General features: G+C 38.6%; 1 protein-coding gene across 2 annotated transcripts in view; it reads left to right on the top strand.

Annotated features, from left to right (window-relative positions):
* Positions 1 to 1,254: 1,254 nt before the first annotated feature.
* LOC101486318 (uncharacterized) overlaps positions 1,255 to 15,775 on the top strand; it is a 129,216-nt gene continuing 114,695 nt past the window's right edge. For both annotated transcript variants that reach the window (XM_076880280.1, XM_076880279.1), the window contains exon 1: positions 1,255 to 1,348. In XM_076880280.1, coding sequence (XP_076736395.1) covers positions 1,270 to 1,348 — 79 coding nt within the window. In that variant the 5' untranslated portion in view covers positions 1,255 to 1,269. The remainder of the gene's footprint in view (positions 1,349 to 15,775) is intronic.

The following is a 15,775-nucleotide window of genomic DNA, read 5'->3' as shown; positions in this document are numbered from 1 at the left end:
GAGGAAAGTGGAGAAGGAATGCATAGTGAATAATGGGAAGTCCCCCAGCTGCCTGAGCCTATAGCAGGGTCACCTGATCTTAAAAATCACATAGCTTTCTATCTCATGAACGCAAACAGGGAGCTGGTTCCACACAAGAGGGACCTGATAGCTCAAGGCTCTGCCTCTCATTCTACTTTTAAAAATTGTAGGAACCACAAGTACGCTTGTGTTCCAAAAGCAAAAGGCTCTATTAGGATAATTGTATACTATCTGGTCTTGTGGTGTTTTAAGTCAACCAAAAGCCAAACTAGAGCCCAGGTCTACTAATGATGGGATGGACTGAGATTACCATGTAGTGCTGGTTAATATAATTACTACTTACTAAAGAAGCAATCAAAAAAATTAGGTTGAAAGTTCACTTTCTTATTTTTATTTATCCGTCCATCCATTTTATGCACTATTTTATAATATATCAGTATATAATGACAATGTAGTTGTCTCTCTGTTGTATTCACTCCTCTTGCTTCTCCGAGGCACCTCTCCTGCTGTTCCCTCTCAGTTTTATGTGATTTGAAATGTTTTTGAATGCCACTTGTATTCAACTGCTAGACATTAATTGAACACCCACTTATCCCAAGTGAACTTCACACTAATTAAGTTTTAAGAAACACATCCATCAAGCTATTGAGGCAGTTAATTTACTATTGCGGTGGGAATCTGATGCATATATTTCACATCACTCTGTGTGGAGTTCTTAGGCTGGAATGAAGGTTTCTAAAATATATAGTTACTCACGTGCATGTTGTGGATATAAAAGCGACGTTAAAACATGTCGAAGAGATGAATTTTCAGAGAATTGTTGCCACACAATTTGACGCACTTGGAGTAAAATCTTTATAAGCATTCATTTAAATTTTCTCTTGTGTTGTTGGGTTTTTTTTTCTCAATGTTTTCCCTGCCAGATACCACAGCATGGACTTTAAATATAGACACAGCAGCTAGCAGCCAAGCCAAAATTTTACAAGTCATTACCACATTTTCTACCTTTCCTAACTATAGCCCCCCTTTATTTTAGCTCCTCGCTGTCTCTGTTCTGCCTTCTCCTTTGCATAATAAACCTCCACCCAATTTGTCATGAAATCCCTCATTTGCTGGATACTCAGAAAGGCAGATTATGCTTATTTTTCATTTGGACAGTGGGAGATGGAGCCAGGTGTTTGGCAGCAGCAGAGTGTTCAGGTGTAACTGTGCCGGTGACGGGACATGACGAACAGCCGCAGATGAAGGATGAGGCGTGGAGGATTTTTGGGAAGAGCGGCACCCCACGACCTGCTCCCTCAAGAATACCCCCACCGATGGAGAGGAGGTAAAACTTTCTTTTCAGTCACTTCTTGCTAGAATCAGCTCCTCTTTCTTAATTAGCCAGTTAACGCCATATTGGAAATCCAGCTGTTAATCTGGGAGAACAGAGAGGTGATTCTGCTTTGCTCAACAAGATTAATTTATGCCTCCTCAGATGTCAGTGGTCTGATCCATAACAAGTCCATTAAATCAGTCGCCTCTGGTTATTGTCATATTAAAAGTGACCAGCAGTGGCATTAAAGCTTTTGTATTAGGGCTTTCAGGATTGTCACTTCTATTATTAGCACTGAATCATAGAGCTCGATTACATACAATGCAGCTCTGTAGCCCAGTGAGTCAGTCCATCATAAATCAGAATTGTACATGGGTGGTTTAGTTAAAACTTGCTTTACCTGCAGCACCCCGTAGGAGTGCATTGAGCGAAATGAACACCTGAAATCATATTTGTTCTAGAAATATATATTGTAGATCAGAGTAATATAACAATAACAACAGATGCAGGATTTTTCCTGCATTCAAACAATTTGGCACCCCAAAGACATTTTAGCCTTCCACTGAAAGGAAAATCACCAGGATTGTGTAGAAACTCATGGTGCCCAATATGAGAACGTTGTAGTACGAGCTGGGAGTGTGTACAAAAATGGCTGTAATTCCTGAACAGTTAATGTGATGTTTTTGTTGCACTGTTTGAATTGAAGCAGAAAGTCTGCAATTCAAAGACATCTTGATTGCTTGATTGAAAAATTGTGTACCTGACAGTCTCTTAATAACTCATTCAGGCTAAAAAAAAAAAAGCTAGCTGATGCACTCAAACAGTATGGTCCTGATAGCCTTGCAAAAAAGCCTTGATGAGCATTTTTGCCATTGCAATCTTAGTGAAACCAATCAGACAATGAAACCGCACACTCATTGGCTAACAACTTGCTAGTCACAAGTCTCTAGTCAGTGAACATGCTCTGAGCAGCCCTCCTGTCTGGCTCTTAGAATAACCAAAATCAAAAAATGGGTTTCATGTTTTATTCAGTTTGAGCCAAAATGAATGACCGAGCCCATAAATTCTGAGCCCAGGAAAGTGTTTACATGTCATTTTCCTAAAGACTTCTGTAGCATTGGAAATCTTTCTACAACCACAGTTATTGCCCATTGCTTGCCATAAAAAACTTCGGTGTTCAGTTTCTTTTTCAGACCCAGAAACTACAACCATCTTTTATAATGCCTTGCCAAAAGTCAAAAGGTGCAACTCCGCCTACCAAGATGGATGTAAATCAGCCTCTTGTCAAAGCAGGCAAACAAATTAGCACGTTTAAAGTAATTTAATATGATTAGAGTACCGTTTTTTTATGTCTTGACATTTTGTTTATGCTAGCAAAGCTAGCTGATCGGGTGCATTCCACAAACTAGGGCAGAATAAGTTAATAAAAAATTCCACCACCCTCTTTGTATTGAAGCTTTCAGCTTAAACTGCTTCAGGTACACTCTGCGATCACTCACTTCATTACGTATACCTTGGGGATAGTGTTTTGGACAGCCTTTTGCCTCAGTTCTTCATGACATAGATTCAACTTGTGCTGGAATCAGAAATTTTGGTCCAAAGCGGAGCTTTGTGGCATGGTGAATTATCCTGCATGAAACAGCCATGAGATGATGTGGTCACTGTGGTAATAAAGGGATATAGTCATCAACAATAATAATAACACAGCTGCTGCAGATAAATCAGTGCTGTGAGAGGAAAAGTTCTGTATTGTAGTTTAGTGTTAAAAGTGCTTTATGAATGTGTGATATACTTAAACACTTTAAACAGTAAAACTATAAAAGAGCTTCTATAATAATTAAATGTTGCCTATTTAAAGGTGTTGCCTGCCTCTCACCCTAAGACAGCTGGGATAGGCTCCAGCCCCCCCGAGACCCTGAAAAGAAATAGTGGAAGAGAATGGATGGATGGATAGAGTTAAGCTGCTAAGAATCTATAATTATTACCGATACTCATTTATGAAACAGAAAAAAAAAAGCTAAACAGAACTTTAGACCCTCCTACTATCTGTGCACAGAGGTCTGAGGGATCTTCCAGGAACACTGAAGCTATTTTCCAAAGACTTGATTCGTCAGTAGGCAGTGATTTCATACTTACTGATCTCTAATCTCGAACATAATAGCAGGTTACGACATCACTGGATTTACAGACTGTTCTCTATAAATCCTGGAGACAGTTGTGTGGAAAAATCAGCAGTTTCCAAAATACTTCATGTCACGTTCACGTTCCCCATTCTGATGTCCGGTTTGAACTTTAACTTTGATCATGTGTACATGTCTAACTGCACTGAGTTGCTGATGTGATTGGCTAATATTTGTGTTAGTGTTCATCAGGTATACCTAATAAAGTGGCAGAAATTCATCTCATTGTCCAGTGATATGAATTGTTAAGAGAAGTGCATATTTTATAAAAGCTTATAGCACTTAATTAGGCTTGAACTGTGATAGATTTTGCTGTATACACACTCTTTTAGGATAATGATCCCAAACAGCAGTGGTTACCCCATTACAGACTTCCATCAACACCACCCGTCATGTTCCTAATCAAATGTTTTAAAGTGGATGCTATTTAACACTATTAATCACATAAAAGTGGATACTGTTAATAGTCACCGTGTGCTTGGCACTAATTGCATTCTCAATTGCAACATGTGTTATTAAAATTTTACAACGGCATTATCTCGATGGAGCCGGCTAATTGTTGCTCAGGTTTGTGTGTCCTAATCTAATCGAAGAAATAACTATTTTTTTCTATCACTCTGCTAGAAAAGGCAAGAAGTACCCTGTGGCATTTGAGCGCCAAAGCTTACGAATCAGGTTAGGAAGGAGAACATCAATGGCCACTTTTCCTTTAAGTGTCTTTTAGAGCCATGAGCAAAAGCTCCAAGCACTGTGTTAAGCATACTTCATTGTACAGCCTTATTAGTACAGTCAGAAGGCTCATTACCATTTGCAGAACAAAACCAAGATCAAGACGATAATGTTTGCAGTCCACCGGCCTTTTGTTTGTGTACTGATTAGTTTACATATTTTAATTAAGTAGGACATTTAGCAAAGTAAGTAAAGCAGACAATAAAAGCTGTGCTGCAGTGTGTTAATATACCAATTTGTATTTAGCTGGCTAGCCGTCCTCTCTGAGGGGAGCAGCTTTGAGCATGTCTGTATTTCCTGCCATGTTTGACATTAAAATCCATGGGTTTGACTTTTCCTAGTGAGTTAATTTTGTGGCACATCTGTAGCCATGCCTGCAAGCCAGCTCGTCTTAGCACACAGACTCTATCATGTAAGCCCCCGAATTGAAATATCCTCTGCTTGAAATATTGACTTTAATATCTCATTTGAAAAATTCCTGTAACCTTTTGATGTTAAATCCATACTCAATTTTGCAGAATGTTATAGGAATATGCAGAAAGGGATAGGAAGCATTATTGTGTTTTCTCCTGGAGAGAAATTACATTTTATGGCTGTAACACCAACCTCCCCTGTGTTCTTTTTAGTCCGTGAGGGGGGAAAAAAAGACGAGGCCATTAAGGCAAAATGAAAAGAGCTATTGATTGGGCTCTTATGCCTTTTCTATTTGCCTCATTTCCTAAATGCATGATAATAAGGGCTCAGCCACTGAAACTAACAATACTCCTTAATGAATCGAACTCTAAAGAATTAGCCTAAGTTTGCATAATGATTCACAGATGTTTCCATCAATGGATGATATGCTTTTGGTTCGTTGTTTTGTGCATTCGTGTTCCGTTTACCCAATACATGCTCATCTCCTTATAGCATTATAATGCAATCAAGACATTATTTGATGATTTCTGTTTGGGAAAAATGCATCACTTGTCATCAGAGATGTCTGGGATGACTTTTGTAAAAGCTATCATATTAGAGTAATATTAGTGTTGATGGATTGGAGCTAATAATAGTCAAATAGGGAACATTAAGTTATAACAAGTGCAGAAAACCATGCTTTTAGCTAATGGAGTTGTGCTTTTAATAGAGAGATGGGCATAAAAGCATCACAAAGGGGAAGAGTGAGAAATAAAAAGACACACCATTATTAAATCCATAGTTTGCCAATAGTAATATCCAGTACATACAAATATTGGATTCCCAAACCTTTTTACCCAGCTTCCTGAGGTCCATTAGTAGAGTGAGTAGAGTGACTTTGAGTCAGGACATCAGCCTGCAAAAAGGTAAAGGATATTTAGTCTGTACAATAGTAGATTCAGTTCTGTTTGCACCCCTCAACCTTTTTTTAAGAAATATGTTAATTTAAAAAAAAAATAAACTTTTTACAGCTGCACAGAAAAAAACAAATCTGATCTTCTTTGCCAAACTATGCTATTGCAAACTATGTTTTGATGGCGATCGTGGCTCAAGAGTTAGGAGTTCCCCTTGTAATTGGAAGATTGCCGGTTCAAGCCCCGGCTCGGACAGTCCCGGTCGTTGTGTCCTTGGGCAAGACACTTCACCCGTTACCTACTGGTGGCCCGGTGGCGCCAGTGTCCGGCAGCCTCACCTCTGTCAGTGTGCCCCAGGGTGGCTGTGGCTACAATGTAGCTTGGCATCACCAGTGTGTGAATGTGTGTGTGAATGGGTGCATGACTGGATGTGTAAAGCGCTTTGGGGTCCTTAGGGACTAGTAAAGCGCTATACAAATACAGGCCATTTAAAACATGTCCATATACAGATATGGTACTTTTGCACCGTTTGATCACATTGCATAACAACATTTTTAGGCAGTGCATCAGTGAAGTCTTGATGGAAGCCTGTACTACTTCTTCAGAAATTACTTGTGCTGTGTGTGCATGTTGATTCGCACAGCATGTTTCAATCAGGCTACTTATGTGGCCATAATAAAAAGGAGAAAGGTCATGTTCCTGTATAGAAATATGTTGTGCTTGTCATGAGTCTTTCAGTTTAATACTGTGGATGTTGGGCTTAGTTTGGCTTTGTTTTGTTTTTTCTTATTGCAGTGCATTAACAGTTACTCTAACAAAAACCCAGTGAAACTCTGTGGGATATTTCTGTCTCATTCCTTTACTGTGGAATGTCACAAAGATTGCAAACTCAGCTCCTGTGATGCTATAGCAAGTGTAATTTAGCTTGATTCATAATAGTGGAAAGACAACCTTTAGTCAACAAGAGTTAAAGCCAAATCCATGATTTTCTCCAGGTCCATAAGTATTCATGTTAAATAATCTCAATATTTTCCTAATAATTATCAAGATCAAGAAGCCTTACTTTGGACAGATACCTGGAATTTATTTAGTATAAAACTGGCCCAGGTTTTTCCTAGTTTATGATTATTTTTGGCGACAACACAAGCATGTCAAATTGCTATAAGTTTTCCTTATCAGCAACGTTTGCTGCAACTCCGATGCTATGCAAGTTATTTTCCTCTGGGCAAATTACATGTTATGTGTCCAAGCAGCATATCTAAGCATGAAAGCAAAGCGAGGTTATCTCAACCTTCACTCCTTTAATCCAAAATACAGTAACGGGGTTTAGTAGGATGTTGTCGCGTCTCCACAGAATTGTATCGTCTAATTTGCTCTGGCTGTTGGCTTTGCATTACCTCAGGCTACATATTTGCATAATGAGCATTTGGAGTTGGAGTGTTGCATTGTTGAGTGAAGTGCACAGAGGTGAGGCCAACATCGCTTTTGTAAGGCTTTTATTGAGATAGGACAGTGGAGAGAAGGCAATAGCCTGACCGCATATAGGTCACTTCCTCAACCTGATGAACTTTACGGTGCCCTCCTTGGATATCATTTTTAAAAGAGGGGGGCACTCAAAAGAGCACAAATAGGGAACATAATCTCCTGGTTTTGTTTTACAGACTACATTTTTAAGATCTTCTGGCATGACAGAAAACAAAAAAACATTTTTTTATTGAAGTAGTTGCTCATTCTGTTTTTGCTAATTAAATTTCCACTTAATTAGGGAGAACTAAATTAGGTTTGGCCTTTCACTATGATGATTCAATTACTCATTCCTTGCAGGTCAACATAAGTTTTAGGCCACCAAGTAGACTAACAATTTATTTCACTTTAACAATTTTTAAATGCATAAACAAACAAATGAAAAAATAAAAGGAGAAATACATTTTTGTTTGCAGTGTTTTATAGGGTTGCAATGGTACTCCAGTTATTGCTCGGAAGTTAAATGAACTTTAAGGATCTTCAGAAGCCTCGCTTGTTAGCTGCAAACCTTTACTGTTGTGCTGTGTTGATATAATCTAAGAAAGATTGTGGGAGGCAGGCAGAAACAAACAAATGAAGGAAAGAATCAGAGTTGAATCTGGGATGACAGACTGATGTAAGTGGAATGTAAATATAGCACTTGTCCACTCTACTCAAGCACCCAAAGCACTTTATACAACAGCCTTGTTTACCCATTCACACCAGTTCATACACGCGCATTAGACAGCAGCTCGGGGTTCACTATCTTACCCAAGGATGCTTTGCCATGCAGACTGGAGCCTCAGGGATCGAATCGCCAACAGACCCCGACCTTCTTCTTACCTACCTACTGAGCTACAGCCACCCCATGATGTCTGACCACTTTCAGGTGGGAGTCCTTCTCATGAGTGAAAACCATGAATCAGACAGTAGTTTGTGTTTATTAATTAATCCTTGGCCTTTGTATTAAAACTCCATGGCCACAGTGTCATCCCTGGTGAAATACCGGGCAGGAATGCCATTCAGCTCTCAAGACATTGTCTTTGTGGTTAAGCATGCGTTGCTTCTAAGTGAAATGTATCACTCTAACAGTTTATAAACAGGCTTGAGGAAACTGGTGCCAGCTGTAAGGTTGCTAATAGTGTGCTGATTACAGTGCTTTGCTTGCTACAGCAGCTTCGTATCAGGGCAGTTTACCCTGCAGCTCTCTTTCGCTGTCTCAGCTCAACTCCATCCTCTATCTGGGGACAGTCACCTGCAGAGGGGCAGATGGTCTCATTTCTCCCACTGGGATAGTCTCTCTCACGTGCGGCAGTGTTGCGGTGCTTTCTTTTGCGAAATCTTGCTTAGAACAAATAATTTAACTTACAGTTTTGATGGATTCCCTGGACTGTGTATCACCTGTGAAAATGGACTTGGAAGCAGTTGGTGCAAGGGCTGACCTATTTTGGCAAGCATAAAAAATAGGCTGTTGGTCAAGTCAGCTAATGTTGTAGGTATGTCCCACAAAATACTGCATGCCAGCAACATGACCTGCAAGTATATCCATCTCAGAGAGAGCGTATGTTCCCCAGCAGTAAAGAAGCACTCTGCTGTGATATTGTTTTTCAGCTTCCTGTCTGCACCACGGTATTTGTTTTATTAGGCTGGTATTTGTTGCCTGTGACCTCTTTATGCTTATATTTGATTTAGAATTGCATTGCTTTAATAATTTAACATACAGTGAAGTGCGCAGATTTATTGTTATTTTGTTTTTCACAAACACTAACCGCTGTTACAGTGTTGTGGACTGGCCTGGGACCAGCTCATTTTACTCTGACCGGGTCACTCATGCCCACAACTGTTAATTGTTGTTTGTGTGTTTCCCAGTGTTTAGTGTGTTAATGCAGTATTTCTGTTCAACACATCACTTTCATGTGAAAGTTCATATTAAACTTTTTTGGGATCTAAAAAAACACAAAATCTACATTTCGTCAACGTTTCATTCCCTTAAATTTTTCTAATTTTTAAATAAATAACACATGAAAAGAATATGTTCTTGTAACGTGTATTATTATTTTCACCAGATCTCTACAGTGAATGGAGTTAATGGGAAGATAACAAAGAAGCATGCTTCTGTGCTATCTGCTATCTTCTTTCCTCATGAATGTTTTCACATCTCTTTTGAATTCATCCTTTCAAAGAAAAAAAAAAAACACGTTGATATAAATTTATCTTGATTTTTGACCTGAGCAAAATAAAATTTTAACCCTAATAAGTTCATTCACTCATTTTCTTCTGCTTATCCAATCCTGGTTTCATGGTGGGGTTGGAGTCTATCCTAGTTGCTATCCGGTCCTAAGTCTGACGTCATTAGCCATTTCCAGGTCCAAACTCCGCTTCAGGTGCCAAAGTCAAACAAACACTGCGGAGTTCAAAACTATTTCAACTAGTAAAAAAATTCCTTCTTGTTGTGCAGTGACAACCCATCAGATGGAATTATTTCCTAAAGTCAGAAATGAAGAAGAAACTGCTGTTTGAGGGCAGCTGGAATTGTTGAACTGAACTTTTAGAATGGGACAGGTGAAAGGAGATGTCTTGGAGAAAAGTGTGCAAAACTGAAGGACTTAATTGCAAGTTTTCAAAATCTGTTTCTGTAACTTGATTTTAGCTATTGGTTGTGCTCCTCCTCGGGCTGATGGCCATCAAGGGCAAATATTTGTGTTTCCGGTGTGACTGAAATTATGTTAGTAACACTAGGTGAAATTTTGCTTCATGTTTGTTGCAAATGCACCTTTACACACCTCATTTCAGAAATGGCTTAAAGCTTAATAGTTTACCTCATCATTCCTAGTTTCTCTAGATCCAGACACAAAAATAATCCCCCCTCTTTTGCAAGTTGGACAAGAACAGGAGACACAAACCCTCACATATTTTTGTGAAATCAAAATTCTTGATTAAAATATGATTTTGGTCTACATGCACTGGCCAATTTGCCTTGCATGGGTCTCAACGCCTCATTAATATTGCATGATCTTGTTAGTGTCTACTTTTCCCCTCTGCACCACCCCCTCCAACCTCATCAGTTGCAGAAACTGGAGGGTACATCTGAAAGTCAGCTTGCATCTCCTGCTTTTACTAGACTTGCCGACACGGGATAGGCTCATATCCATCCAAGGATTATCCTCCACTGTCTTCCTTCCTTCCAAAAAAAAAGAAGAAAATACATATATGGAAGTGTCAAAGAAATGAGATTAGTTCCTGCGTCTTTCCTCTCTGTGGTGGAAAAATACATTTTATGTGTGATTTTCCCCCAAATAAGCCGGGGGTACAGATGAGTAGCTTCTTGACAGCTATGAATGAGGACCTTGCTGCATTAAGGCAATGACAGAAGGAGGAGCAATTGCAGGTTTCAAAGAGCACTGGAATGAGTCTCCGTCATCTGTGTTATGGGCTCAACACCCAGTCACTTGATCACGGGTTACCCTCGTCACTATAGATGGAGGCGTTCGTTTAAAACATTTCCCACTGAGCTGTTGTCGATGTAAAAAGCTTCTCTCCCATTACAGCAGGCAGTGAGGGGAGCAGCATCTAAATGACCGCACGGAGGCCAGGGGATGAGGCTACAGAAGAGCAGGAGGAGAGGAAAAACAGGTGGAGTGCTGGGAGAACAAGGTCAATACTTGAAGTGGAATAATGAAAAGAACTAACATCAGTGTTATTAAATAACATCTGCTGAACAGTTTCAAATACACAGTGACTGCTGGAGCCTTTTAAAGTACCCTGGGCATTACCCTGAACATCAGTATGCATCTGTGTGAGTTATTATCAGTGCCTAGCCAATCATCTGGCTAAGATAACTTGTATTTCTTCAAATAAGATTAAGCTGAAAGCTCCAATCTATAGCTATAAATTGCAGTTGTTAGCATTGGGTGCAGACTTACAACATTTGGCAGGATCCTGTGGTTCATGGGCAATTAATTCGTTTTACACTTCAGCCAGTCTTCCAAAGAAGAGTTCCTGACAAGTGAAACTCCTTTAGGATTGGCTCTTCAGCACCACAGTTACGTACAGTATGCTGATATTAGTTTTGATAAAAGAAGACTCCGATTTTGCATGAAATCAAAAAGTATTGAGACAGAAAATGTTGTGTGTACGGTAGATTCATAATTAAGGGGTAGTTTTGTCAATGATTAATCTTTCAATATTTGTCTTCAAATGTATTGTTTTGTTGGACCAAACTGGGCAAAACCCCCAAATATTCTATTTGCAATCACATAAAACTAAAAAAAATCTTAAACCCTCAGAAATAAGAGGCTGGTATCAAAGAACAAAGGACATAATTTGAAGCTGGGTACTGACGATTGAGCTGCTTCTTACACTGTGGCTACGGAAAATGTGCAGTAAATGCAAATCGTTTGTATGTCAGACACATAGCATTTACTTTTTAGTGGTGTCTTTTACTTTGACAAACAATGTTGTTTCATTTTCCTTCTTTTTTAATGATAGTGACATTTAATGGCATTACATTTCCAAAAACTGTTTCTTAATAACCAATATAGAGAAAAAAATGAATTCATGAGGACACGGAGAGAAAAGATGACCAAAAACACGCCTGTATGCTCAACAAAGCTTGACCAAACAAGACACCACCTGTCCAATCAAGCTACGACAGCCGAAGATATTTATATATTAGGTAATGTATATTTTTGGTCAAAACATATTATTTTGGATTATGATTGCATTTTATTCCCACAATATTTCAGCCAGAGTTTCAGACTTGGGAAAATTTCTCCTGCAATATGATCAGAAGTCATAAAAAGTCTTCGAATGGGTGACTTTTTCGTCCTACTTCTAACCCAACAATGCTTACCAGTACTGAATGTGAATTTATTGTTATAGTAATTAATCTGTCCTTGTTCTAATCTGTCAAAATGGTGTTCAACCTTTATGTTCTTCCATCATTGTTCATAAATGTGGCCTGTGTGCATCAGCAGTGATAAGGCAACGCAAGACGGACATGTGCGCTGCTCTAGCACCCTTCATTGATTATAGTGGAACTGTAATTGGGCAGGATACATTAATGTTTAGCGTAGCAACGGTGTTATTTGTGGCAGCTCTAGAATCATATAACAAAGAAAGTTTGCAGCATTTAAACTTTTTATAATCTATTAAAGAGAGAATAAAATAGATTTTTGAAATCACAGTGTTAAGACTCAAGTTCATAATTAGCCCCAACTGTTTAAAGTATACGCAGTTGTTGGGTTGCTTTTTCTTCACCCAGAGGCACATGTGCATTTTTTATTTGATAAATAAGACAGTGTTTTCTTAATGGTTTCTCTTTATTTTTAATCTCTCAGCACTTTGTTTTATGCATATTGTGTTTTTGTGTTATTGCTTTATTATTTACTTTTCCTAAACTTTTTCGTTTTGTTGGTATGTAACTTTTTATTTATTAATAGGTTCAAATTGTTTTAAATTTGTCTCATTAGCTTGTCACTGATGTATAAGGCACGCTGAACTGAAGTAATCTGCATGAAAAGTTTGATTATTAGTCCTAAGAGATCTTTTTGTCAAATATGCATTTGTAATGCAGAACAACAAATTTTAACCCTGTGAATGATTTCTGCTGCGATGATGTCCTGCTGCCTGTTTTAAAATACTTTTGTTTACTCTGATGGTGTCTCCATTCTTGGTTTCTGTAGATATAAAATCCCATAAAGAATGTGATGGACTGGTGACCTATCCAGGGAGCATGCTGCCATGCACTGGCGTGGCAAAGAAAATGGATGGATGAATGGATCATGCCATTAATCTTTAACAAAAACATATGCATATACACTATGTTACAGTCTGCACCTTTAGTATTGAACATAATTTACTGTTTTTGTATAGTGAGTGTTGATTAATGACTGTAGACCATTAGTGTCTCTGGACACATACTGCAAGATGAAGGGGCTTATATGACTGAGATGGAAACTAGCAGAAAAGCTGTTTTCACTGGCACAAGGTGCAAAACGTGAGACTGCTTCATTAACTGTAGGCTCGGTCGTTTCTAACTTTGGCTTGTACAAATATCTGCTTTGCTAGAGCAAACAAACTGGGTTCAGGTAATATTTAAAAATGACTCTTAAAGCACAGTAATTCTTTTATAACTATCAAAGCATCAGTGAAATGATAAGCACTGAAGGACAGCACACCAAACAAGGTATTACCTTTTCCATGAGCGCATGTTTAAATGTGGGGGGAGAATTCAGAGAACTCTTTGGAGATTAAATTTTGTTAATTGCCATCATCCATCAAGTATAACATTCATAAATGGAATAGCCATTGGACATTTAAGATAATGCTCAACTATTATGATGGATCACAGTTTCAGTGCTCGTGTTCAATCTGGTTAATGTCTGAGATAATCATTTGGCTTTAATCAGTCTCATTTTGTATATTTGAAATCCCCACCACCTCCTGAGGCACAGTTGTGGTCCACCACTAATAACGCAATGGCTTAAAGCGCACATAATGGACTTCGGTATTTGCTGTAGAAATTTGATCCCCCACAGCCTGATATGATAAATAATAATATATGTTAATACATCTCAAATGACAATGCAGTAGATAATGTTGAACACAGTACACAGGGTCAGTTTGCCTTTATAGTGAGAATATTTACACTTAAATATGTGCAAAGGATCCCCTCCAGACAGGTTTTAATATAATTTGTATTTGAGCTTTTTCCACATTTAATTACAAGCACTACTTGTTCCTCCCTGGAAAAATCTTATAGTCCAATATGCAAAAATTGTTCATTTCAAACATTGGATGCACGTGTTTACCTCACCGATTAATTCTTAGTATATGGGTTCTTTAGTTTTCCACATTATGCTGGTCTAAGTTGCGTATCAGACCATGACTGGCTTCAGACTTATCATGTTTGTGGGCATACATACAGCACAAGTATTAAGTGTTAATTTTGTATTTTGGACAAAAGGTTTATTGGTTTTAAAGCAAGGCAAGTTTATTTATATAGCACAATTCAACAACAAGGTGACTCAAAGTGCTTTACAGAGACATTAAAAAAAAAACAACAATAAAAAGCATGATTTAAAATTGATTTAAAAAAACAGTAGATAAAATCAGAACAGTAGATAAAATCAGTAGTTAAAATGTAAGTTTTGAATTTTAAGCTTAAAAGTGTGGATTTGGTGTTTTATTCAAATGCAGCTGAGAATTAAATAAACTGAGTGTTTCAGCTGATCTGAGGCTTTCTGGGAGTTTGTTCCAGATATATGGAGCATAAAAGCTGAATGCAGCTTCTCCGTGTCTGGTTCTGACACTGGGATCTGATAAAAGACCGGATCCAGATGACCTGAGGGATCTGGAAGGTTCATACTGGGTCAGGAGGTCACTGATGTATTTTGGTCCTAAACCATTCAGAGCTTTATAGACCAGCATCAGAACTTTAAAGTCTATCCTCTGACAGACAGGCAGCCAGTGTAAAGACCTCAGAGCTGGACTGATGTGGTCCACTTTTTTGGTCTTAGTGAGGACTCGAGCAGCAGAGTTCTGAATGAGCTGTAGTTGTCTGACTGATTTTTTAGGTAGACCTGTAAAGATGCTGTTACAGTAATAAAGCCTAAAGATGAATGCATGGACTAGTTTTTCCAGTTCCTGTTGAGACATCAGATCTTTTATCCTTGATATATTCTTGAGGTGATAGTAAGCTGATTTTGTTATTGTCTTAATGTGTTTTTCTAAGTTTAGGTCTGCATCCATCACTACACCCAAATTTCTCGCCTGGTTTGTGGTTTTTAGCTGTATAGATTGAAGTTCTCTGGTGACCTGCAATCGTTTTTCTTTGGCACCAAAGACTATTACTTCAGTTTTGTTTTTGTTTAGCTGGAGAAAATTGCGGCACAAACAGTCATTAATTTCCTCAATGCATTTACCAAGAGCCTGTACAGGGCCTCGGTCCCCTGGTGACATTGTGATGTATATTTGTGTGTCATCTGCATAGCTATGATAGTTTATTTTGTTGTTCTTTATAATCTGTGCCAGTGGGAGCATGTAGATGTTAAACAGAAGGGGTCCCAAGATGGAACCTTGGGGAACTCCACATGTGATACTTGTCTGCTCAGATGTGAAGTTACCTATTGATACAAAGTATTTCCTGTTTTCTAAGTATGTTTTGAACCAGTTTAGTACAGTTCCTGAAAGACCTGCCCAGTTCTCCAGTCGTTTGAGTAATATGTTGTGGTCAACTGAATCAAATGCTGCACTGAGATCCAGTAAAACTAAGACTGACATTGTTCCATTGTCTGTATTCAGACACAGGCAGAGTTGGCTTGCTGAGGCCGGGTTGATTGCCAGCCTACTACTTACAGCAGGCCTGTCCAAAGTCCGGCCCAGGGGCCAATCACAGGTCAGATCTTATATGGCCCCTTTAGTCCTATCTTAAAATGTTTTTTTTTTTTTGTTTTTTTTTTATCCAGTCGTTAAGTCTAACGTCACTAGCCGTGTCTGGGCCTACACTCCGCTGCAGGTCCATATATCAAACGATCACTATGGCATTACTGAGAGTTGAAAAACTGTCTAATGTCTTTCATCTTTAATAAAATGATCAGCGTTCTGCTCTACCAGGTGTAACAATTGAGTTTAACATCCAGGCATCCATGAAAACGGAATTTATGACATTTAACGGAGTTAGAAGTTAGCAGGAAGTTAGCTTGCTAGCTTCTATCTAA

Source organism: Maylandia zebra, linkage group LG23 (genome assembly GCF_041146795.1).
Source record: "Maylandia zebra isolate NMK-2024a linkage group LG23, Mzebra_GT3a, whole genome shotgun sequence".
Taxonomy (NCBI): Eukaryota; Metazoa; Chordata; class Actinopteri; order Cichliformes; family Cichlidae; genus Maylandia; species Maylandia zebra.
Note: the sequence above shows the minus strand (reverse complement) of the source record. Positions and strands in the feature narration are given on the sequence as shown.